The following is a 25008-nucleotide window of genomic DNA, read 5'->3' on the forward strand; positions in this document are numbered from 1 at the left end:
TTTTTAAAGGTTGTGTCTATCTTAAAAAAAAGAAGTGTAATATGGGGAACGACACAATGCTTCTTAAAACACAGTGATACCCAGGGACTCTCACTCTCTCTTTAATGATCCACTGCTCTCATTCAGCTGTCTTTCTTTTTTCAAATCTTTACATATGTGACAGCTCTCAAAAGTAGACCATAGACCATCTGGCATTTTCAGAGGTGTAACTTGTGCAAATTCAGCTCTACTGGGAACACAATGCTATCTTCTGCCTGCGTTATAAAAGATACAATAGAATGTAGAACTTATGAGTTGTTTTGAATTATTCATTTTTTGCCTGTATATTCAAGAAATTTTACAAACTCTGCATTTTGTACTACATAATCACATGCGTTAAAGGTACAAAGAAACTTTTTGACACCTCTTTTCTACAGAAAGATGGCATTTTGTTTGATATGTGAACATTCAGCGCCTGTTATATCATTCTAAACAGGCCGTGTGCTGCTACAAAAGATCCCATTTTACACTATGTATGAGCAAAAATTTTATTCTTGATAGTCAGTAACAGCAATACACATCGAAATTTCAAATATGAGTTGGATGAATGTTCAGCATCTTCAAATCAGGATGGCATTGGTCACTTAGTATATGTTGAAGACTTTTTTTTAATTCCTTCCACAACATAGAAATACTGTCAGTTTAAGCACCCACAATGAATAGTTTCAAATGTACTAAAAAGTACTGTGCTTTTTAGGTTAATATGTTTTTAATCTTTAGCAAAACCAGTACATTTAAATCAATATTTCATACAGTACTAACACTAGTGGATTTTCAATAAGAATGATAAATACTGGATTAATGATTCAATACACTGAATCTTTTTTGATAGAAAACTAGCAGATAATGTAGCTAGTAATAACTATACATGAATCTGCTGCCTGTGGAAAAGCAATAAAAAGGCAATATATTGCTATAGCATGTAATCTATTAGTGCGTTTCACTGCTTCCCTGTCACTGCAAACCGGGCCTTAACACAGTCACTTCTGCTCTTATTTAATTGTGTGGTTATTATCTGGTGAATATTCACATACTAAACATTTGCTGTGATTCTGATGGTTTTGGATGAAGTAAATATGCACATTCTGACTGTATAATCCTAAAATGGATACGTATGCCCACTGACAGTACGTTGCTTATACCTCTACAAAATAACAGCTACTCATACAAGAAAAATCCCGACGTATGCATTTAACAGAAAAATGTATGTAAACACAGGGAAATGCTCATCAAAAAGAGGACAGTTTAAACTATCATTAGGGATTTTAGATGAAACAAAAAACCACACATGCACAGAATACAGGCTCCTCAGAGTCAAAGCGAATCAAAAGAAAGCATCAGGAGGGAGAGAAAAATTGAGACAGCTAATTAGTAGCCTAATCACATCAAAAGCAATTCCAAGGCAGCTGATACAAATGCCCGTGGAGTTTATAGGCCAGCCAATGCCACCGATGGAAAAAGTACTCTCCGGTTACAGCCTGGTCATCTGACACACACCCAGAGAGTTAAGAGCACTTATTTTCTTCATTTATGACAAATCAGTTCACGACATCAGATCAGGTCAGAAAGGCAATATTTTTCCAGGTGGATTAGGGTGGAACAAAAACGTACAACTGCTGGGTGTAAAAAAATATAACCTTTGGCATTTTCAAATATTGGGACAATACAAAATAGGATTTCAGTTCAGAATATCCTTCGAATTTCTCTGCTTCCCCCAGAAAGTTGCAGTTGCATCTGCAATAAGCAGATGAACTCTTTTAGGAAACAGAGAGGTCCTGCTTTGGTCTGTTAATGCTGAAAGCCAAGATCTACATGCTAATTTGAGCTTGGGAAATTGTTTGATCTCAGTGGTAGCTGCTCCTGCTCGCTCTGCATGGATCACACTGAAGAGACCACATGCGAGGAAGGTAAGAATCAGGCCTCTGTTCCTTATCAGTACTGCTTCATAACACAAACCCAAGCTTGAGGGGAAAAATAAAGCACATGACAGATAGACATGAATTGTACAGTAAAACCAGGAGCTGCCTGTATTCTAGAGTAAAATTAAGGTAATTCCACATTGCTTCTGGAAAAGACATAAATTCCTGAAATATAAAAGGCAACATTTCAAACTGACTAGAAAAATCTCACCTTTTCAAAATTATTACAAATTATATGTATGCATTTATACGCTCAATAAGCATAAAATTTCAGTGAAACTGGGAGAACTCAAATATCTCAGTCCCTCTCCCTCCCCACATTTTAACTAAAATCCTGACTAGTCTCTATGTGGATCTTCAAACTACATCAATAGTTTCCTCTGCCTAGCTATCCAGAATATTAACATTCAGATTACAAGATGTGCCTCTGAGTCAATGTGTGAAGTGGCTTTTGTCAGCAATTATTTTTGAATATTTTCTAGGACATAAATGGCATATACTGCAGCTTCCATATCATAGAAAGCATACATTAACTAAATAACAAGGTACCATCAAGGTACAATCTATCTTTTAAAATCAATTTTTCACACTGAATTTTTTATACCATGCTGACTTTACAAGGAAAACAAAGTTCAACTAACGGCATCAACCACTTTTTTAGAACTGTTTCTTGTAAGACACGAGGACATCTTCAAAATGAATACAATATATTATTATGAAACAGGATGCCCTTTGTAATGAAAATACTGCAGTAAAATTGCTGGTATGAGTTTTGCAAGGCCCACACTGAGAACACCTTGTTAAAATATGCCTGAGAACATCCAGGGAGCGCGAGGTATAACAGAAATGGGGCTGGAGGGGGACAAAGGGAAAAGGCTGTCAGTTCTCAATCTGAGAAGGGCCAACGAGAATGCCATGTGTGCATGTGTGTTTATGGGTTGAGAAGGTGACACATGTGCACAAGAAGGTGCCAAAGTACTCTTCAATCTGTGCAAAGACACCTGCAGTGCCTTCCTCTGGAAGCACCGCAGGATCTCGCACATTGTTTGAAGAGTTGCAGAAATTGTTTAAAGACGTCTTTGACATACTCCAAAAGAGGCAGTTACCACAGGGAAGCATGAAAAGGGCCAGTAGCCAGAGGTTTACAAAGTTGATAGGCAACTGAACACGTGGAGTGAATTCCTGTATTTACAAATCCTCTTCCCTGAAGTGTTTTCTCAAAATGAAGAAATGCCTGCTGATTTTTTTAATGACAGCAACATCGAATTTTCATCATTGCTAGATTGAGTAAAGCCTTCACATTTTTTTAATCACCTGTCATCTAACAGCTATCTCAAAACTCTGAACATCCTTTTGTCTTCTAATTACCATTAGGTTATCAGCAAACTCTGCTTCCTTATCATACACAAACCTTGCCACCATCTGCAGTGTTTCTCAGCGAGTCTGAAAATATCGGCATTTATGATAAACTGTGCAGACGATAAAAAAATTCTTTCTAGAACGTAACAGAGAAATAAAAACGATTCACATAATGCAGTGATTGTTATACTAAATCTACATAAAGTGGGACGCAGCTCTCTCTGAAGAATCATGAGAACAAACAGCTGTAGCTTGCCATAAAAAATCCACAAGAACCCAAACACAAAACAGGCCATTGTAGGTAACAAGCACTCAGATTTCTGGGAAACAGATTCCTATATAAAGCTGTGTTCAAAAGTGGGAAATTTTACTCCAAGCTTTCCCCTTAAAACAATTATCTACCCATTTTCTACCTCATATGTTCTGCTAGGGAACTGGGAAAGAACTGCAGTGTATTTGCTCTTATGTTTCACGGCATTCCAACTACTTACAGCAGTGGCAGTCATGGCACAGACATGTGCAATGCCGGATTAATTTACAGTCATCATTCCAGCATTCTGTGTGCATACTAATGGTGGTTTACATATTCACTGATGACTTCTGAAGGTGATTTTTTTCCTATTTAGGTAAAATGCTTAGGTATTTCTTCCTATGTTTTCCACATAGCTTACTTATTTAGAGGCATAATGATTCTCTTTATTTTTTTGTCGTTCTTGTTAAATGTTGCTTTTTAAAGAATGTTGTCTTACAGAAACCGGATATAAAAACAAAATGATACATAGAATAAGAATCAGAGTATTAGTTTTTGTTAATTTCTAAAGTGGCAAAAGTGATTTATTCCCTGACCATAAATAATTGGTAATTCAATAAATGTGAAGACAGTCCCCAATGCTATGAAGGATACAAAGGGGTGCAAAACCAATACAATCCCATCTCACTGAGGAACAGCACTGTTTGCTTCTGGAGCTCTAATTTTGAAAGGAAGGTTAATTAACCACCAGGCGCAAAAAGGTAATCCAAGCTGTTGGCATGACAATTACAGCACTTATGCAATTAGTACATATTACAACATATGGTTATACCAATGCATAAAGGCGCACTGGAGTCCCATGAAACTAACACATTAAATCAAATATTTGGAAGAGTTTTGATGCCTCTCACCACTGTGTTACTTGTTCCCAAATCAAACAAACTTCAAAGAGAAGCTACAAACAACAGGATATCTCTTGCTGGGTATTGCCTCATAAGCGGCACAACAGGATGTACCAGACAGGAGAGATAACCTGAATGTCATTAATAGCCACAGGCTATACCAGTGCACAAACAGGTCCTCCTGGCTCCAGCATCTTCTACTCCCTTCCTCCAAAGGTCAACAAGCACAGACAAACTAGTTATCATTGAACTGTAGGAAAGAAGATGGAATGGTGAGGCAAAGAGCAGAGCTGGCTTCACAGCCAAGCCCTTTCAGCACTCACCTTTGAGAGACAAACACACAAAGGTCAAGTTTATTCACCACTGACCCTATATACAAAATTTCCCAAGACTCCAAAAAGCGCTCCAGCTCAGATATCTCTAGCCTCTGCTCTTACCGCTTTGTCTTGCATCATCTCTGCAATTCTAAACGCCTCACAGAATTGCTATCAACAAAATTAACCAGATGCACAAAGATACAGGATTAAAATCAGGACAACAAGAAGAATGGAGAATGCGAAAAGGTAGTGAGTGAAGATCATAACAAAAACAGTAACATATAAATTGATATCTGAGATTCTGACCCCTCTGCTGCACTCATTTTCTCTGTGCTATTATTTCTAGCAATCTAGAGCTGATGCGAAGTTTGGCATCAGCTATCAAATACCAGAAATCCAAAGGAAGAAAGAAGTAAAGCACAGCTGCAAGGAGAATGGAAGAGGAGAAGCACATGGGTAGTAGCCAAAAGGAACATGCAAGAACTTGGGATTTTACACTATTAAGCCAATAGCAGGGGAAAAAAAAACATCAAAAGGAGCAGATAGTAAACACCCAGCAGAAGACAGCACTGGAGGGGAAGAATATAGGAAAGGGAAAAATATATGAAGAGATGAGCCCTCTTCATCTGTGAGGGCAGAAAAGAAGAAAAATTGTAAGTACAATCCACTAGAGATGAAGCATTTGCTACAAACTTTACATGTAAGGAAATAATTAAATAAGCCATTCATTGATAAGCAATGAAATAAAATGAAAATCATACTTCCACGGTGATTCAGATAGAGTTGAAACAACAGTTCCCCTTCTGCTAAAGGTCAGAGAGGCTCTAGGAGCCTAGGCCAGCAATCAGCCACATTCAGCAACACATGAATGATGGAAAATGGAAATCCTGTGTCAGCAGCGACTGGATGTGAGGTCCACAACAATACTTAATTTTGTCTTTGCAACAGAATGGTTGATTAACAAAGTGACTGTCAGTGGGAAAAAGAGAAGGGGAAACATAGCAGAATGTATGAGGTGTCCAATTCCCAATCCTAAAAAAAACAAAAAGGGAGGAGAAAGAGAAGCAAGATGTATCTGCATAGTATCTGCATTTCTGCCTGCTGCTCATGCACACAGCCCTTACAGAAGAGCAAATGTCAGAGTGCTGACTGTGTCTGGTGAAGACTGAACTTCCTGTAAAACGATGCACTAAGTTTCCTGAAAGGAAGCAAAACATAAGCTGCTCAAACAATTCCCAAGAAAGCTCTGATATCAGAGTCACACAATTGCAAATCTGTACTGCTAGAAAAATATAGCGTCGCATTAACAATCACCAGTGACGAGCACAAAGATTCAGAGAAACAATCATATTAATTTAAAGGAGAAAGTACCAGATCATATGAAGGAATAGGTAAATTATCTCAGTTGTATAAGACAATCCATACAACCTTTTTTCATTTCACCCTGCAACTGAGCTAAAACTCTGATTCTCCTTTCTGTTCATGAAACAAGATATAAATCTCTGTGAAATTATTACGCTCAAGCCATTTCAATATAGTAGAGGCCAGTAGCACTTGCAAGTCCTTATGCTACAAAATTGATTGAATAGCAGTAGAATACTGGGTTTTATCTCTAACGTACAGAAAGCAAATTTTCTTATTTCAACATGTTCAAAAGCACTCAGCATACATGGGGAATCATTTTCGTTCTCTATTAAATATTAAAAATACTTCTTCCAACTTATAAAACTTTATTTAGTTCACCTATAATTTAGAAATACTCCTATAGCATTTAAATTTGGATGAGGTCCATGCTTTGAATCAGGATCTTTTATGATAAAACCTTCTGCTTTGTCTTTTATTTAGAAGACACATTTCCTTTTATTTGGGGGAAAAAGAAAATTAATTATCACACCAATCACAATTACTTCTTTTAAATGGAGTGCAGGTAGAACAGTTGAAATTTGTGCTACATCAGCTTTATTCTTTATACTGAAAAGTACTGGTTTTTACGTCTAAGAACTCTCGGTTTTATGTTATATGTTATATGTTTTGCATATAAGCAGAAGGACTCATAAGATCGAAACAGCATTTTAAATGAAAACATAACAGTTTAAGTTATGCCTGTGTTTTTTTTTTCCTTTCACAGTTCAAGAGCTTCAGTAAGTCACAGCACAAGCAGGAACCCTTTCTTTCCCAGAAGGATCAAAAGGCCAGCAGCAACCCTCACTCCACAGCAAAGACAGCAACTACATTACATGCAGACAACCTTCCCCTGCTTTTTACAAAAACCTTCAGCCCCACAGAAGCATTCATGCCTTCAGCAGCATCAGCAGCTCAAGTAGTTTAGCCATCAACAAGCCAAACTGATGCCTCCATCCCTTTGTGCTTTGCAGCTCTTTGGCACTGAGGGAACAGCTCAGCCTCTCTCCTTGCATTTCTTGGCCCCAAGAAGAAAAACTTTAGGAAACAACAAACCAACCGCCAAAAGGACACAACTGCAGCGTTTCTGAAACATCCTTATCAACTCTACTGAAGTTTCATGCCATCTGCCATTTTATTTACACTGCTGCCACAGCCTTGCCTCTAGGAATTAACACCAGCACCCTTTTTGTTATTGTCCCTCCACTAGTTACATTTTACTGTGTCACATTGTTTTCTTTGGCTGCTGGGATTAACAGAATACAATGGGAACACCCCCAGGCTACCTTATATTTAATTAGTGTCCTGCTTATTTAGACAGAATTCCTGGTTTATTTCCAGCACAGTACTGCCAACTCAGATTATGTAAATACTATCAATCATTTTATCTTTAAATATGTCCCTTCTATTGGCATTCTCAATTTTGAGTCTTTAACTTTCAGCTTTTGTTAGAAACTACAAAGATTAAGACCAAGTCAATGTTTTTATTTTATGAAAATTTAAATCCCACATAATAACATGACTTCAGAAGCTGAGATTTTCATAGTGCGCTCTTATATTTAACATCTGGTCTTTTTCCTGAGTCCACCATACCATACCTTTTCATAACTTTAATTTACTGTTCACTCTCCAGTAATAAAAACAATGATTCTAGTAAGAAGGTTCTCATTGCTACTTATGAAGTTGTTTAAAATGTTGATGTTAACACACCAAGTCAAAGCGAACAGGACTTTATACTGAAGCGCTTTAGAGTTTTCCAGCCACCCTCTAAACATGACCCTCCTGTCACTGCTTACAGTTGTGTTATTGTAATAGAGAAAGAAGTGGGGAAACACTAAAAAGGACTGGTAATAATTAAAAAAAAAAAAAAAAAAAAAGTGGGTAAGAGTGTGGTAAAGAAAACGATGCAGAGAAAAATGCCCCAGAGACAGTAACCAGAACAAGAATGGATCATCCTTTTCTTTCTATTCATAATTTATAAAGTTAATATGGAAAAGAGGGCTCTGAACACGGTTTTTTAAGAATAAGAACAAACCTTCAACATCCCTCCAACCCTGACTCTACCATGATAGCCACGATGTCAAGAATCCATATTCTTTATTTTCCTTCAAAACTACCATATCTAAAGGAAAGATTTTATGATTAAAACTTTCGATTGCCATTCCTTTATAGTACCTGTGAAGATTATTTTTAACACTAAGTTTAAGTTTTGAGAGCAAAGTAGACCCCTGCATGTGCAAGAGCTAAGAAAACAAGCCGTATTTCCCTTTCCACAAGGACTTGTTCCACAAATACCTGAAAAAATATCGATAATGTGGGCCATAGTTCTCACTCTATTCCACCTATTCCAGCAGAATCTCCAGTGTGGATGCAGCTATGTCAACAATAGAAAGTTTTTGCCAGGTTATTTGCTGTTCAGCAGGTGAGCATAACAGTAAATAAGGTCTCCCCATTAGAATGTTTTGGTCACAGAGCAGATACCATGTAATACACAAATAGTCAAAACAAACAAATGAAACAGAAGAATTTATTTAAAATAAGAACTGAGTTTATCACTTGAATTACAGAGAAAAGATTCCTTAGGTAGAACATTAACATACATACCGAATTAGAAAATCAAGCAGACACAATGCTAAATTAAACAACAAAGGAAATAAGAAGAGCAAAGAACAAAATAGTTAACCACTAACAAAATTCCTCCCTTGAAATTTCTCCTGTGCTGCTTCTCCCCCTCCGCATCTTTTTGAAGTTAAACACTGTCTTCTTTGTTTTAAATAGAAACTCACACTGGATTGAAGTTTCCAAGTATCAAGCCTGAACAGAACAGTTTACAAAATAGCTGTGATGAGGATGGTTACGAAACATGGGGAAGAATGTTATGACTACTTCAGACACAAAAAGGTACACAACAAAACACTTCCTAGAGTGGTTTGTATATAGCTCCACTGAAAGGTCTATTTACATGTAAAAATATTTATCAATACCGATTTTACACTACAAATACAATATTAACTATTGTCACTACAAAGGGAGAATATACTAATATTAGCATTTATTTAAGAGGGAAAAATGTTTATTTTTAAGTTCACAAAGTGAATACTGAATTGTTAAATGAGTTGGCTTAGTTTAATAGAATTACTTATATGAAATCTCCATATGCATTATCCCAACTTAGCTCTTTATTTTGCCTTATCATCTGAATTATTTTTTTTTCAGTCACCTCTACAAAAAAATCAATTTGATGACTCTGACAAATCATTCCAGTCAGGATGATCCCAAATCACCTCATCAAAACACAACATTTTCCTTGTGTTGGAAATTCAAGCAAAATGAGTGTTATTCACTAATCTATACAGAAGACCTAAAAAGTGTTCTCCAGTTTAACTGCTCATATGGCCAATTGTGGTCCTCATACAAATCTTTCATTGCTTTTCTGTTAAAATACGAATTTTATTTTAACTTGCAACTTACAGAACAGCAGTCAAAAGATGCATGTCTCCTAATAAAGAGGAGTGCCTTCTAACCAGATTAGAGGTCTCAGTTTTCAAGAAAGATGCATTTTGAAGCCACCCAGACATGAAGGCAAGCTTACTCCTGCTCTGCTAAGGAACAGGCAAACAGCATGTACCATCTCCCTGGGGCAAAAATTTGCCCTGAAGGTCAGATCTGACTCACAGGACACATATTTTATGGGTTTGCCTAACAGTTTGCTCTACTTGACTTGTCTCAAAAGCAAACTTCATAACACTTTATGCAAACATTATACAACCTTAAGTCTGAGCCATAAATCAATAAAACTCACTTAAACTTGAGGAATCTCTGTATCAGGAAATAGTTTCTTACTTGAAATGCTCCTGTAATTAATATTAACATTGCTCAATCTTACAATTTTCTCTAAGCAAATGTCACAGTACTTACAGCCTTTAAGTAAAAACATGACAAACAAGATTTTGCACAGACTCAGAGAGAGGCAAGTTTTCAAGTAGAATTTGTCTCTTATTTCCATGTGCCCCAATATAGAACTTGGCATTTGAAAACTCTTGTGTTACAATGCTGCTAGAATGCTCTTAGTACTCATGATCACAAATTTCAAGAGAAGTCACCACAGAAAACTGTATTTCCTACATGCCAGAACACTACAGCTCATTTATGAATAGCCAAGACTCAGGTGGCAAGTATTTCATCACTTCCTCAAATCAAACCTCAATATTTGTGGAAGCATACCTCACTAGTATAATGAGTTAAAACCAGTATTAGAAATAGCGTGAGTGACCAAACAGCTGTTTGACATTTGAATGTTTTTCAAAAGGATCTTCTGGGTCTGGGTCATGATTTTTTTAAATATTTTTATTTTTAGGAGAAAACAGAAAACCAGCACAACAACATGCAAATAGGCCACAGGCCCCTGTTTTTGCTCGTCCTTTACAAAAATACTTTCAGGGAAATGGTACTTGTGGATGAATGCAGAGTAAGTAAGCAGTATTCAGACCTTACTTTCCTCTGGATCGCTATTTAAAGAAGAAAAATATTTAACCATAATTACTTAGGTAAGTCTTCTGATGCGACCTTAAGCCCCTCTTCATCTTTTCCTTTTATATCAGTAAACACAGCATTCAGAAGATTAGAAACTAGTTTGGCTCTCTAAATTTTGAAGAATTAATTTCAGAATTTTGATGTACACACAATGTGCACTACTATTTTCCAGGTGTATAAAATTACTCTGAGTGATCCACACGATAACAAAAATAAAACATTGGAAAAAAAAAAAACAAAAAAAACCAGATGTTTTGCCATGGTTTACATTCAAGACATTTCTACAAGAAAACAGGTTCCCAAAAGTACAACTGGTATGACGATACTCCCATGCACTTTGTAATTTGGTGTTTTTTTGCTAAAACTGGCTAACTGAATACCATTATTACTGAAAATAGCAGACTGAAACTACACTGACTCATTGGCTTTGTATTATCACATTTCATGCAGAACCCACTCAAGAGTTCTATTTTTCCTTTTAAGGAACCACTACAAATATATTGTGCTTTTTTCCCTATATGAGGAACTAATCAGGAAAAGAATAAGCATTACTCTGCACTAAGGCACAACAGAACATGGGTTCTGAGACTGTACCGATAGAACAAAGTGAAAATATTCTGAAATTATGATACAACTTACTACAGACCAAAACACAGTAAGCACAGTCATCTTTACGTTACTTAAAGAACTTCACCTTTGTCTGGCACTGATGATTACCGCCATCCAAACCTCTCCAGCCACAGACCATATATTCAGATGATGTTCTCAGAGTCAGAAGGTAAAAAAAAAAAAAAGAACGGCTTCAGGTAACTCTGGCTATCTGTGATATGCACAATATTGTATTTATCACATGGTCATCTGGTGCAGCGTAAAGTTCTCACTGAAGTCTAACTACTGTTCTACAAACCAATTGGCAAAAGCAAAAATTTTATTTCTTAGTATGGATTTACCACAGGGTGTACAAATTTCTTACCAGTCACAGTCCATCATTAACTGCACCGCTTCAAAACGTTCAACCTAGAGTCAAAGGGCAGAGGCTACATGGAAGCCTTCTGCATCCCACTAACACTGCAGCAGTGACACTCAGATCACCAATGGCTTCAAAAAACACCCATTCTCACATTGCATTCTTTTCAGTCCGGAGGAGGCTCAGAGGAGACTTTATTGTTCTCTAAAACTACTTGAAGGGAGGCTGTAGTGAGCTGGGGCTTGGCCTCTTCTCTCGCAACTAGTGGTAGAACTAAAGGGAATGGCTTCAAGCTGCACCATGGGAGACTTAGGCTGGATGTTAGGAAACACTGCTTTTCTGAAAGAGTGATCAAGTACTGCAATGGGCTGCCCAGGAAGGTGGTGGAGTCACCAACCCTGGAGATGTTCAACAAACGTTTGGATGTTGTGTTGAGGGATATGGTTTAGTGAGAATTTCTATGGTTTAGAAATGGGTGATAGGTGGATGGTTAGACTGGATGATCTTGAAGGTCTTTTCCAAACTTGGTGATTCTGTGATTCTGTGAAGACTGTAATTGCATCTTTCTGATTAGAATGGTATTTAATGAAAATTAAATGAAAACGCTATGGTTGTGTAAGACTGGGAAGAGAGACATAATCATTATCATTACACATTAAAACCGCAACAGAAAAACCTTAACATTGTCAGCAGAATCATCAAATCTGAGGTATGCACCACCTACAAACTGCTAAAAATTACTGAGATCCTAATAGTAGCTACTTATGCCTTCCTATTCGCACTTCTCAGCCCATTTCAAGAGCTAATCCTTATTTTTCTCTTCAGCCGAACAGGTTCATCTTCAAAGCAAATTAAACCCAAAGGTCCTGCACAGGTGTTATAGCTTCTGTGTGTTCTAGAGGCATTTAATGATGCATATTACCTTGAAAGAAATTTTTCAAAAATGCATATATTGCTTATCATCTTACTACAATATGTTGGGATAAAAAATAATAATATAAATAAATATTAAATAATAATAGAACATCAGGCTCATTGATAAGCGTGAGAATAATTGAGGAATTTTGGAACAGAAGCAGTAAGAGATCTGCCAGGTCAGGGGGAGAGTGACACAGGATAGCTGTCTGTTGGAGAAAGGATTAGAAAATCTTTCTGGGAGGGGAGTTTGTATACATGCTTCACACTACATTAACTTCTACAAGCCAGATTTCTCAAAGACTTGTCTTTTTTAAAGAAGACAATATCAAATACTGCATTCCTGTATTTCAGTGTTTAAGTATTGAATTGACTGAAGCCCTATTCATCCACAGCCCCCGTCACCCCCAAATTTCTTCACAGCCAGATGAAGCAAGTACCTGCATATGTAGGGAACATTATGCAATCACTTCTTGAAGTAAAAGAATATACCCTTCAGACTCAGCAAGATACTTTGAATAATTTCCATTAACCTATTCTACACAACTTCTATACTCACACATTTGGTTACAATGAAAGAAGTCTGTAAGTGTCATACTTTCTAACTTTGAAAAGAGCCATTTAAGTTATTTCAAGAACCGGTACTATTTTTTAGACAGTATGAACACAGTCATCTGAAATAATCACAATCACAGTAAGATGACTGTGCTCTATACAAGAAAAGGTACTTTTGTATGATTATCACATGGAACAAACAGCTCTAACAACAAACTATCTACTTGATTGCAAAAACAGTCCCGAATCCAAGCTTGCATAACTATGGAAGTCACCCACTTAGCGAGCAGGAAAAGGGAATCTCCAAATATTATAATTAAATAAATCACTGTTATAAATAAAAACATCAGTGTAAAATATACCAAACAAAAATATAAAAAGATCTAATTTTAGATTTCAATAAAACAAAATGCAGGAAAGTACTAACAAAAGAGTGAGCACGGGAACATGCTAAATTGTTTAATTCCCACAGAGCTGAATGAAGCATCTCCCTCCCTAAAGAACCACTCTTATCAGGAGGCTGCTTCCTGGAGGAGAAAGAGGCAATTGAAGCTAGGAAATGATGGATAGCAATGACCTTTCTATCTGTAAAACATGGGCATATTTTAGGTATTTAATCTTGAGAATTGGATTATTATTAATCAATTATTCATGACAATTTGAATCTATGGTAGATGTTTTTTGTTTTCTTAAATATCACATAGCTAAGGTCCTCGGAAATGAGATTAAATCCTCACAAGCAAATAGTGTTGGCACTGGCATTTTCTTCTCTCCTAAGCATTCCTTCCCCTATGTAACCGGCAGCACACACTGCCAATTACCTACCCTCTACCCTCTATAGAACTTCTGACTAAACATTCTGAAATTCACCTTTACCACTTTTTTTTTTTTCTTAAAGGACAAAATTATGTTTTCTAGAGAACAAAGCAGGTCATTGTGGTAATGCAGAGCAGCAAAAACTCCTACGTCTCATTCCTGTTGCCGATGGCTATGCTGCTATGTGGTTTAACATTTGCTCTTTCTCACTTGCCAAAGGTGAGTGATAACAGAAGCAGAACGTCTCCAGTAAAGACTACCAGATCATAAAATGAAAATAAGAAGAAGGTGTTTGCAGATATTTAAAATATATTGCTGAAAACAAAGAAAAAGCAGATGGAGCTATGTAAGTCTAAGCTCTTTTTAAAAGCAAGACCTCCATAGTCTTAAACAAAATGCAAACTATATATGCATTTATGAAGGGTAGGGAACAGCACTGCTCCAAATAAATGAAAAAAAAACATATGAAAAATCAAGTTATTCCAGTCTGGAGAACTACACTGGAAACGAGACTCTTTCTCACAAAAGTTTTGAAACTGAAGGATCTGAAAAGCAACGGTCACTTCTCAAGGTCAACGCATGTAAGGAATATCTGGCAGTTCCAATGGTTCTCAAATATTCTTTAATTTAAACTAAGTAAATGCACCTTATTTCCAGCCCAAATGAACTTCCATACATTCGATCTAGTTCTCCCTTTGCTGTTCTTGTCTGCTACAGTCAGAGCATTTACCAGATTTACCAATCTTACTGAATTTCTGTTCATTGTGGCATCATGCTTCTTAGGTACTAAGCAAGTCTGAGACATAAACCTGTTGGAATGCATCCAGGGAAGAACCACAAAAATGATTCACAAAATGGAACACCTCTCCAATGAAGACAGGCCGAGAGACCTGGAGACTTTCAAGGTGAGGCTGGATAAGGCCCTGAGCAACTGGTCCTAGCTGTGGTGTCCCTGTTCACTGCAGGAGATTTGGATTAGATGGCCTTCAGAGGTCCCTTTCAACTCTAAGGATCTGTGATTCTATGATTCTAAGTCATTCCTTGCTAATACTGAACAGATTGAACTCCAGGAGTTTTTCCACAATAAGGCATGTTTTCAACCATTCCTGAGATATTTGTGGTTCTTCCCTGATCCTTCTCCAACTGAACACAGTATTCCAGTAACAGTTATGAAAACCATTAACAATTAATACTGAGAGATAATATAAACACTTCCATCTTATTTAGCTCTCCCTGTTTACATGTCAGTATACAGTAGCCTTTTGAAGCACAGGGTTGTACTGGAAGATAATTCTCATCCAACACGACTCAAGCTCTTTTCAAAGCCCATTAATTCCTTGCTTAAATAAATACATAATACTTTCCCAAGATCAGCCATTTGACCAGAATATTATGATAGTTTTCATTCTGAGGATAAGGGATGCTCCAAAGCAGGTTATGGAAGGGGTAATTTGGGGGAAGTCTCATAATCTAGAAACTTTTTTAAAAGTGGCTGGAGAAAGGGACTGTGAAGTAAAGGTGAACTGAAAGTATCTTCGTGTGGAAAATGAGTGCAGTATTTCAGCTTATTGATGTTGCCTGGTAAACTGAGTTTACAAGTGCAAATAAGAAATCATACATAATGAAGTCATTACAGAGTCTCTAACACTGGACTTCGTTGTTGGTGTGCCAGTAAAACTGACTGATTAATCTACTTCCATATAACAGCAGGATAAAACAGCTGCAAACAAGGAGAACTTTGGAAAATAAATGCTGGAACCATTTATGAAGTGAAAACTAACTAACACTAATGGATTAAGTATCAGCTGTGGGGCAGGAAAACAATGTGTATGGGAAAAAAAAGAAAGAAAATCCCTAGGATAGTAGCAAATAGTTGCTTAATCCTTGAGAAAACTGAAGTGTGTTCTGTCTAAAGCAGCTTAAAGGAACAGTTTTAAGACAGTTTTGAATGCCAAAACACTGTTTATTCCTAACCTCAAGTTTCTTTCAATATGTGATATTCCACAAAATTTAGTCCAGTGAGACAACAGATTTGGTCAAATGAAAGCGACTTTGAGCTACACTGCCAGTTATTTAAAATTAAGTGCTTAAGTGATAAACCAACTTCTCTCTCTCCTACTTCTGCTGTTCTAACTTTAGTTACCATACAGTTTATTTTGTAGACCTCCTGCATGCTACAAGAGATATCTGTCATTCAGTCCTAGACTGTTCCTCAATTTTGACTTCTCTACTCATAGACACAAAAAAAAAAAGTAAAAATTAAAAAAAAAGCTGCATTAATTTCTTCATTTTCAATTCTTCCTTCCTTCTAGAAGACCTTGTTTGCTGATAGGAACAATAAAGGGTTAAAAAAAAAAAAATCAAACTTGAAACAGAAAGTAGTGTGCCACAACAGCTACTCAAACCCATAATAAAGCCACTAGTATATTAAACAATGATCAAGACAAAGAGTTACAGAAACTTCCAGCTTTCACCTAAATTTGCTTTCAACAAAGAGAATTACCATGTATCTAGCTTTTCTATTTTTTTTTTTTTTAATTCCCATCCCAGAGTCATACAGCTGCACCTAACCGTTAAGCCACTTCACACTTTTTTCACTACCAGGGACTTGCAAAATCTGCTGCAAATTTTACCATACACTGAAAAATGTATGCAGTTCCTTGGTGCAGCCAATATGCACCCTTGCATCAAAGAGATCAGAGGAAACACAGCACTGCCATACTACTGTCCTTGATTCTTCCTTCCTTCCATAGTCCAGGCACGCTGTTAAACCACTACCAGATAAATTTGCTTTCCCAAAGGTCTGGGACTAAGAAATGGGGAATTAGAATAAGAACACTCCAAAACGAGCGAACTCCATACCTGCCTTCCCACATCCTCAACAAAAGCACCAGCCAATTGCTTGTACTGGGCCTAAATTAATAATCCTTAGGGATTAAGGAAACTCCAAAATCATGTAAAACAATTTTTTATTGCCCATGAAGAAATATTTTATAAATTATGAGAAGCCAATCACATAAAGAGAAAAATAAACTCTGTAACTCCAGAGAAAATGAACAACTGCAACAATGGGCTCAAAAACTATGAATTTATCTGACTGAATAGTGGAGTGTATGCTCAGTGTAATGAAAGAGCAAAGCATGTGGTCAAACAACGATCTCAGACTGGGATCAGGAGCACCACTCCGCTTTCAGCCAATTTGCTTCCTGAATACACCCTACAATTAAGAAGAATTTTTCATGCTGCCTCTCCCTTCAACATCCAGATTCAAGAATTCACAGAATTTTAAAGTCGCATTAGCTCTGGTAACTAAAATACTTTCTCCCCAGGAGAGTGCAGTTGTAGATGATCTTTTGGACAACACATGATCCTGGAAAGACAAAAATGGGAATAATCTTACACTTTTTATGATTCAAAGCACCTAAGACATAAACTAGGAATGTGGGAATGTGAAAAAAAAAAACTGAAAAAAAAACCCCTAAAACCCCTAAAAACTCCAATCTATAACACTTTAGGTTTAAAACCTAGTTGTGCCACATTCTTCAACTTCTGAGAGCTAGCTGCCTGAAGATTCAAAGATTTTTTATAAAATTACATCTGATTCAGTGTAACTGGAAGAAACTGCTTTCAGTATGGCATACCTCCATAACCTGAGAAATCTGAGGTGATGAGACTGAGCACAGCTGCATACTGCAGTTCACATGCCTACTAAATGATACAAATTTTACCAGAAGAATATATAATTAAGAGTTAAAATATTGATCCTGTAGAGGTATATAATAAATTACACCATACTCATCACAATGTTATTTCAAATTGTTTCTTAGAGATGCTGACAGAAGTCATTCCAGGAAATAAATTCTCAGACATGCATGACAGTTGCAAAACAATTGCATTTGACACACATTTAAGGGAGTCAACAGGCAGTATCCCCTTTACACGACTAAAGCAAGCCTAAATGGCAGCAATTTGTTCTGGAAGTACTTACTTCTGATGAGGTCACCATCAGTGCGATTTCCCCAGACAGACTGCTCTTGTATCTCTGGCTGTATACGTTGGTTACTGGAAGACTGGTTTATGTCTTTATCTCCTGCTGCAATATTCTGTTGGTCAGTTTTTTCTAAGGCAAAAGAAATGTGAGCTTGTTAGTTTCTTTGGTATTTTTCTTCTGGGTGAGCAAATCTTACATTTGAAAGTTAAAAACTAGAGAATATACAGTGCAACTTTCATTAACATCTCATACATTTTCCTTAGATATAACTCCTAATAAAGACAATTTTTGTTTTCCTAACCAGATGAAAATATTCCCTCCTTAAAAAAAAGTCTTTCAGTCATCATTTGTTTAGTCACACAAAATAACAGTCAGCATCTTTTGTAACAACAACAATCGAGTTTGATTATGTTCAGTTACATTCCATGATATTTTCAGATAAAAATTTCAATCTGTCACACACACACAAAAACATTACTTCTTGCCCATGTGCATGTGCCTCTGCCTCTGGCATATAAAAGCTATAGAAATTCCACAAAAGTCTGTTTTCCATTATTTACAATGCAATTTACGATTGAAGATCAATATTTTTGAAACGAAAATGATGACTACAATTAAATTTATTTTAACAGTGTGCCACTAAAAAATTAGATTTTGAATTAGCGATTATATTCAACAGCCTGTAAGGAAAAGAAGAATTATTTTCTCTCTCCAAGTACACACAAGATGCAGGGAAGTTTCCAGAGAAGAAATTCTTACGCTTACTTCAAAAGATAGCAGATATTTTTGTTTTGACGGCCTTTATATTCTCAAGCCAAGGTGAGTGGCAGCTTTCATATTCATGAAATAGTTAATATTCATGTAGAATATTAGCTTATATCATTTCAATGTGAACTACTTTTCAGACATGTATGAGATATAATGCCTGCTGTAAAACTAAAGTAAAACAACAACTGTTGAAAATTGTTAGATCTTTTTTTCAATCTGTTTATAAACTATATATATATGTGTATATATGTATATATATCTATATAACACATTTATCACAATGTAATGATTTCATATCCACTAGTAAAGCAATTGTTCTGGTTCTGAGATGCAGAAAAATCACTGATTTCTACAGCTGCTATGGTTAGCTTCTTTATGTAGCCAACAGCAGTCTGACTTTAAATCCTAACTTTCTGCCTTTGTTATTCACCCTATTAAACTGAGCCACTGAACATCATTCAAAATAATATATGCCATATTATATGTATAGCAGCATGAGCCTTCAAGCACTGCTGCTCCTCTTCTATTATTTTCTACCTCTGAAAATTCTGACCCTGCTACCTGTATGTTACCTCTCTCTCAGTGCTCCCTCATAACACCATTTCCTCAATACCTTGTCAATATCTCCTCAAGTCCATCCTAAGATGAATAGTTTCATCAGGATTGGTGCAAAGTTATCTCACTGATTGGAAAGATATTCATCAACTTCAACGAGTTTTGCATACTGCCCTTTATAACCTAACTTCTTCTAGACACTCATCCTCTCCAAACCAAAACCAAAATCAAACACAGATTTTCTTGAAGCTCTTTCACAGGCCTCTCAGTCACAAATTATTTATCCCAGATATCTATCAGACACAAATATGACTGTATTAAAGTGTAACAATTTTGTCTGTGCAGTTGGGCATTAGGTACAAATGTCTCTCAAAAGTGTTTGAAAAGTGCTCTGCAATAGGCTGAATGAAAATAAGTAGTGTCCTGGAGAGAGCTAGCGTAAAGAACTGCAAGCACAGTACAATCTCCTTTTCATACAGAGTAAGCTTAAATGAGCTACTTTAAGAGATTTTGCTCTTGATCTACTTTACTGCAGTAAAAACACTTAAGATTAGAACAATATCTACCCTGCAGCTGTAGTACAAAACAGGAGAGTTGCTGTATACAATTTTCTTGTATAGGATACATGTTTGTAGTGCCTTGCTATTTGATGTAGTAAACAACAAACAACTGTAAGGAAAGATTAGTATCAGCATTTGTGGGGCTGCTGATGTTCTAGATTACATTTTTATCTACAAAAATTGAAGGAGTGCAGAATGCAACCAAAACATCATTATTCATAGGAATTTAGTTTTCATTCCTCTGCTTGTTTTCTGCTCAGTATATATATAAACATTTTTCTTTATGGGTTTTACTTGTGTTTTCCATGTTTACTTCCATTGTTCTAGCTGGATATGACAAACAGCCAGTCAAAACCTTGTAAACAATATTATTAGTTAACAAGAAAGAAAACGCACTATTAAGAAACAAAAACAACAACTGCAACTGAATACCAGTTAACATGAATTGAGTGACTATTCTTTGATTTATTGAATTTGTATTAAATCTTCCCCATGAATGTTCCTAGCAATAACTTCAAAGTTGCACCAGTGACATTAAGCATTTATTTGATATTTTACTTCCCACTTCTTCATCACCCAGCAGAGAAGCCAGACTCCTGTCAGATGCTTCCATAGGGATGTGGTAGGTCAGAGCTAAGCACCACACAGCTGCTCCTACCCTTCCCATTGAGGCATGGGGGAGATAGCAGAAAGAGTAAAAGGGAGGAAACCTGTGGGTCAAAATATACTAGTAATAAATGATGATAAGGAGAAACAAAGCAGAAGCAAGTGATACAAAGGCAATTGCTCACCACCTCCCACGGGTTTTCAAGCAACAGATACATCCCCCTAATAAAACTTTCTCTCAGTTCTTGCTGAGGAGCATGAGGGTACATGGTATGGTCAGTTCAGTCTAGCTATTCCAGCTGGCAGCCTCTTGCCCACCCCCAGCCTCTCACCAAGTGAGAGGCAAGCACGGCTCAGCAACAGCAAAACCACTGGTGTGTTATCAATGCTGTTTTAGTCAGAAATCCAAAACACAGCACTGACTGCTGTGAAGAAACCTATTTCCATCCTAGCCAGACTTGGTGTGGCGGGGATTTAGAAGAATGGTGCCTTAAGTTGTGTGTATTTTTTTGTAAGTTCACACTACTAAAAAAACTGATGTGCAGAACACTGAAAATAAACAAATACTGGTGTCCCAATTGTTCTTTCTCTCTGAAGTGCACCAGGCCTGAATTTTAGTAGAAAGGCATTTCTTTATTATTTCCTTACAAGAAACAACTGATGATGGGATCATAGTATCTCTCTTTTTATTCTTATCCCTTTTGAAGTGCAGCTACAACATATCAACAACTGATCACACATGAAAACAGCCTCAAGAACAATCTTGAGTCTGTATTTTGTTGATGTCATTATTTTTTTATTTAGGTGTGTAAGAATAGTTACGGATACTTTATAAAAGGTAATGAATTCATGAGACCAGTAAAAATCCACATAAAAACCTTAGTTTTCTCCGATGTGCCATGCTTGTGGCAGAACAGAGTTAATAAAACCTGCAGCAAGCACCAGTACTAATGGCTGGATATTGCCACAGTCAAGCATGTCATTTTTCCGCTGTATTTTCAAATAAATTTGTAACACTTCTCTGCTTTAATTAAGCTTAGCCTTAAGAAATTTTATGTAGTATTTATTTGGTATGTTAGCTTCTGCTTCATCTAGAAGCACTCTTCCACTCTCCGGTGACTAACCTTCAAAACTGACAGCCAAGAAGAAAACCAGATGCTCTTCCTAACAGTTCAAATAATGGAAGGAAAAGAATCATTATGTTCTGCATCTGGCTGTGCTTGGAAATCCAATCTCTCCTCAGAACCACTCCAAGTTACTCTAGGTTATGTCACAAAAGCAACACAGGCTTCTTACCCAGATACTTGGTTCTACTGACATATTCAGCCTCCTGATCAGTAACCTGGATGACTATATGCCTCCTCTAGGCGAGCAGCAGTCCCTGAGCTGAGCTCCTAGCCAAGAGCCCTGTGGGTTTGATAGCCACACAGATCACTCTGTGATTTATCCTGAACATAAGCATGGGCACAAACTCTACTTGTGCAGGGAATAATGCAAATGTAAGGTTTAAATAAGGAAAAGAAGGAACACGGAGGCCAAAGGGACAATTAACAATCTAAATCTTATCTATGTTATGGACAAGATAAAAATTAAAAACTTGATTCACATCTAAAAATGTGTTTCATGAAATAAATGAATAAAGTGAACTCTTACTTCTGAGTTATTTGGAATTATTAAAGCATATATAAATTTGTTTTATGCTACAGTAATTCACTGTACCACAATCTTTTTATATTTGTTTCTAGAACTACACAGCAATACATACATATTTCATGGAATAAATCTTTGTATTTGCAGTTGCAAATGACTGCAATATTGATTTTTAAGTTCAGTTTTGGTTTCATTAGCATGCAAACTGACAGAAAACACAAAATAAAAACAGGTAAAGGATGTGCATTCTAAGGACACACCTCAGTCTTTGACAAACACCCACCTCTCCTTCTTTAAGTGCTTGTCGATTCATATCTTTACCTTCCAGCTGTCTCCAACTACCTACCGTCTCTCTGGAGCTCACACAGAAATGTGTCCCAATGAGTTCAAACACAGCTACAGCAAGACTGAGATATCAAACATAGAAACATACCTTCATGCATAGAAACTATGTACTATCCAACCCCTCCACAAGCAAAAAAATGAAATTGACTTCCCATATTGAGTGTGTCAGATAACCTCATACTGTCACAGGCAGCTGATTTCTATTCATTATATGACACATAATACCATAAACTGATATAGCCCTCTCTTTCAAAAAGCTGAATGATGAAAATTGCTAGAACTGCAACATGACAAACTTGACTTCAGAAACTGGTTCAAAGTTCACGTACTGATATAGGGGTGTGGTAGACAAAAAAAGTTAAAAATCCTGCAGCTGACACAACTAAAGGCTTTGTTGTTATGGCATTCATTTTCTGTTCACCAACACTATGGGAGGCAGCACCAAATAAAGTAAAAGCAGCTGCTGGGAAAGCCTTCTGGAAACCTGAGTGCATCATTCTCATCAAGGATGCAGGAACAAGCAGAATGGACTTGCATAGCTGACCACCATGAAGAATGCAGAAACAAGAGTAACTCAACACTATCACTATATAAGGACAGAAGAATGATGAAAGCGTGAGGTAAAGCTTATTTAAACACCTAGATATGACACTGCTGGGATGCATAAAGGCTGCCCCAAAAGTAATGCCTCCTATTTTATTATATCAGCCCGCAATGTCTGAGGCAAATGTTGGTGGTATGGCAGTAAGGATTGAACCATCCCATCAACATTCCTTAGCAGCGTCTGACATGGAAGGGTGCATGAAGAAAAGGTGTGTCAATGAATTCCTGCATGTGGAAAAAATTGCGTCCACTGAGATTCATTGATGCTTGATGAATATTTATGGAAACCAAACAGTGGATATGAGCACAGTGAGGCAGTGGGTGGTGGTTCAGCAGTGGTGACACTGACAGTGGGTCACCTCTGCTGATGCAGACTTTTAGGAGCACAGCATGCAGGCTCTTGTTCATCACAAGTGAAAATAAAGAGCTAATGGCGGTGACTATGTTGAAAAACATCATTTTTTAGCTGAGACTTTTCTGTATCAACTAGTGTCACTGTATTCTTTGTCTCCGTTGTAAATCCGCAGAAATAAATAGGAGGCATTACTTTTGGAGCGACCTACACACTCTACACTAGTACTCTAGTCTCAAGATCATTTCTTGGCTAGGGTGCATCAGGCACAGTCCTACAGTACACCTTCCAGATTGTTTAGTTCAAAAGGAATCCAGCCCAGGTCACTCCCCAAGAAAGCAAATCAAAGCAGGGGTGAACAGGGTGTTCAGTTCAAAACAGCACTACAGATAGAAAACACTAGCACAGACACGGTCATCGCTGGATACTACTTAACAGGAAGAAAAATCAAGTGTTTTAAAGTGAAGCCTAACTTCTGAAGGTCTGAAATAGAATTTGAGAAACATGACTGCAATATAAAGCTTGCCTATAAGATGGAACAAAAATATTTCAAATTTGATGCAAGACCTTAACAGTCAGCTCTGTGAAATACAAGTCTATCACACCCATGTAGACATGAATCACTTTACTGGAACTGCATGCACATGAAACTGAAAGCAGAAGTGTATTATTATGACTAACTAGAGTCAGACAATTCTGGAAGTTTTAGGTACTGTAGTCAGTAACGTTTAATAAATGCTTTACTGCTGACAGAAAACTATACAACTAATTAACAGAGATTCTCTAAACTCTCTTCACATTAAGTAGAAATTCAAATAGGGCAAACCCTTCCTAGATTTGAGCAATTTGTGTGTATAACTTAGCCATTAAAACGAAAATCCATTACTCTCAACATTGGGGCACTGCTAGTAAAGTGCAACAGTCACAGTGACAGTTATAGGTGCTGCTTCAAGACGTTCCCAGAGTGAGTTTTCTGTCACCTCATCTTACCTAGCGCTGTAGTGCTCCTGGTCATGAAAACAGCTGAAGACACAGAATACTAAGGGGTTTGAATCACATCGCTGAAGAAGAGAACATTGTTTTTGTGATTTTCTGGATGGAGGTTCTGAATGAACTAATACCGCTGTATATGGTTTCTTCAGGCACCAAACCATAACTGCATCTCCACTCAGCAACAGTGACGTGATTTGCACAGGAGAGAACAGCCACTTACAGAATCTCTTAGTACTTCTACTAGACTCAGCCATACACACCCATCACCTAATAAAGAAACCTAATGGATTTCCATTGTATAAATGGCTATTAGAAATTTCTAATAGTTTGTGTGATTATCATTTTTTTTCATTTCTTTAGATTGTTTGTAAATTCAGAAAGTTAAATATTAATTGACATGTTATTCTACTCAGTCAGTTGATAACGGGCAAAAGTAGAAGCATTCCAAATACTTCATAGATGATACTGTTGCATCTTTTAAAATGTGGCTTGATTCCCAAAATATAGTTCCATGTTTGTTGAAAGTTCTCTCTTGTACTCTCTGGTTTATTCAAATGCAGAGGATTTAAGGGAAGAAGTCTACCCATAGTCCAAGCAATAACCATGGTGTGA

The 25008-nt window shown here is 36.9% G+C and overlaps 1 protein-coding gene and 1 long non-coding RNA gene across 3 annotated transcripts in view; one reads left to right on the forward strand and one right to left on the reverse strand.

Annotated features, from left to right (window-relative positions):
• The window catches only part of MDFIC (MyoD family inhibitor domain containing), a 49140-nt gene that overhangs the window by 18830 nt on the left and 5302 nt on the right, over nucleotides 1–25008 (reverse strand). For both annotated transcript variants that reach the window (XM_042872763.1, XM_042872762.1), the window contains exon 3: nucleotides 17962–18093. In XM_042872763.1, the coding sequence (XP_042728697.1) occupies nucleotides 17962–18093 (132 nt within the window). The remainder of the gene's footprint in view (nucleotides 1–17961; nucleotides 18094–25008) is intronic.
• Nucleotides 1932–9082, forward strand: LOC122180848. The gene is made up of 3 exons (XR_006179240.1): nucleotides 1932–1946; nucleotides 6915–6927; nucleotides 8966–9082. It is a non-coding gene; the product is annotated as an uncharacterized LOC122180848 (long non-coding RNA).

The sequence above is a fragment of the Lagopus leucura genome, unplaced genomic scaffold (assembly GCF_019238085.1).
Source record: "Lagopus leucura isolate 7727_CA_CO unplaced genomic scaffold, USGS_WTPT01 Super-Scaffold_100008, whole genome shotgun sequence".
Taxonomy (NCBI): Eukaryota; Metazoa; Chordata; class Aves; order Galliformes; family Phasianidae; genus Lagopus; species Lagopus leucura.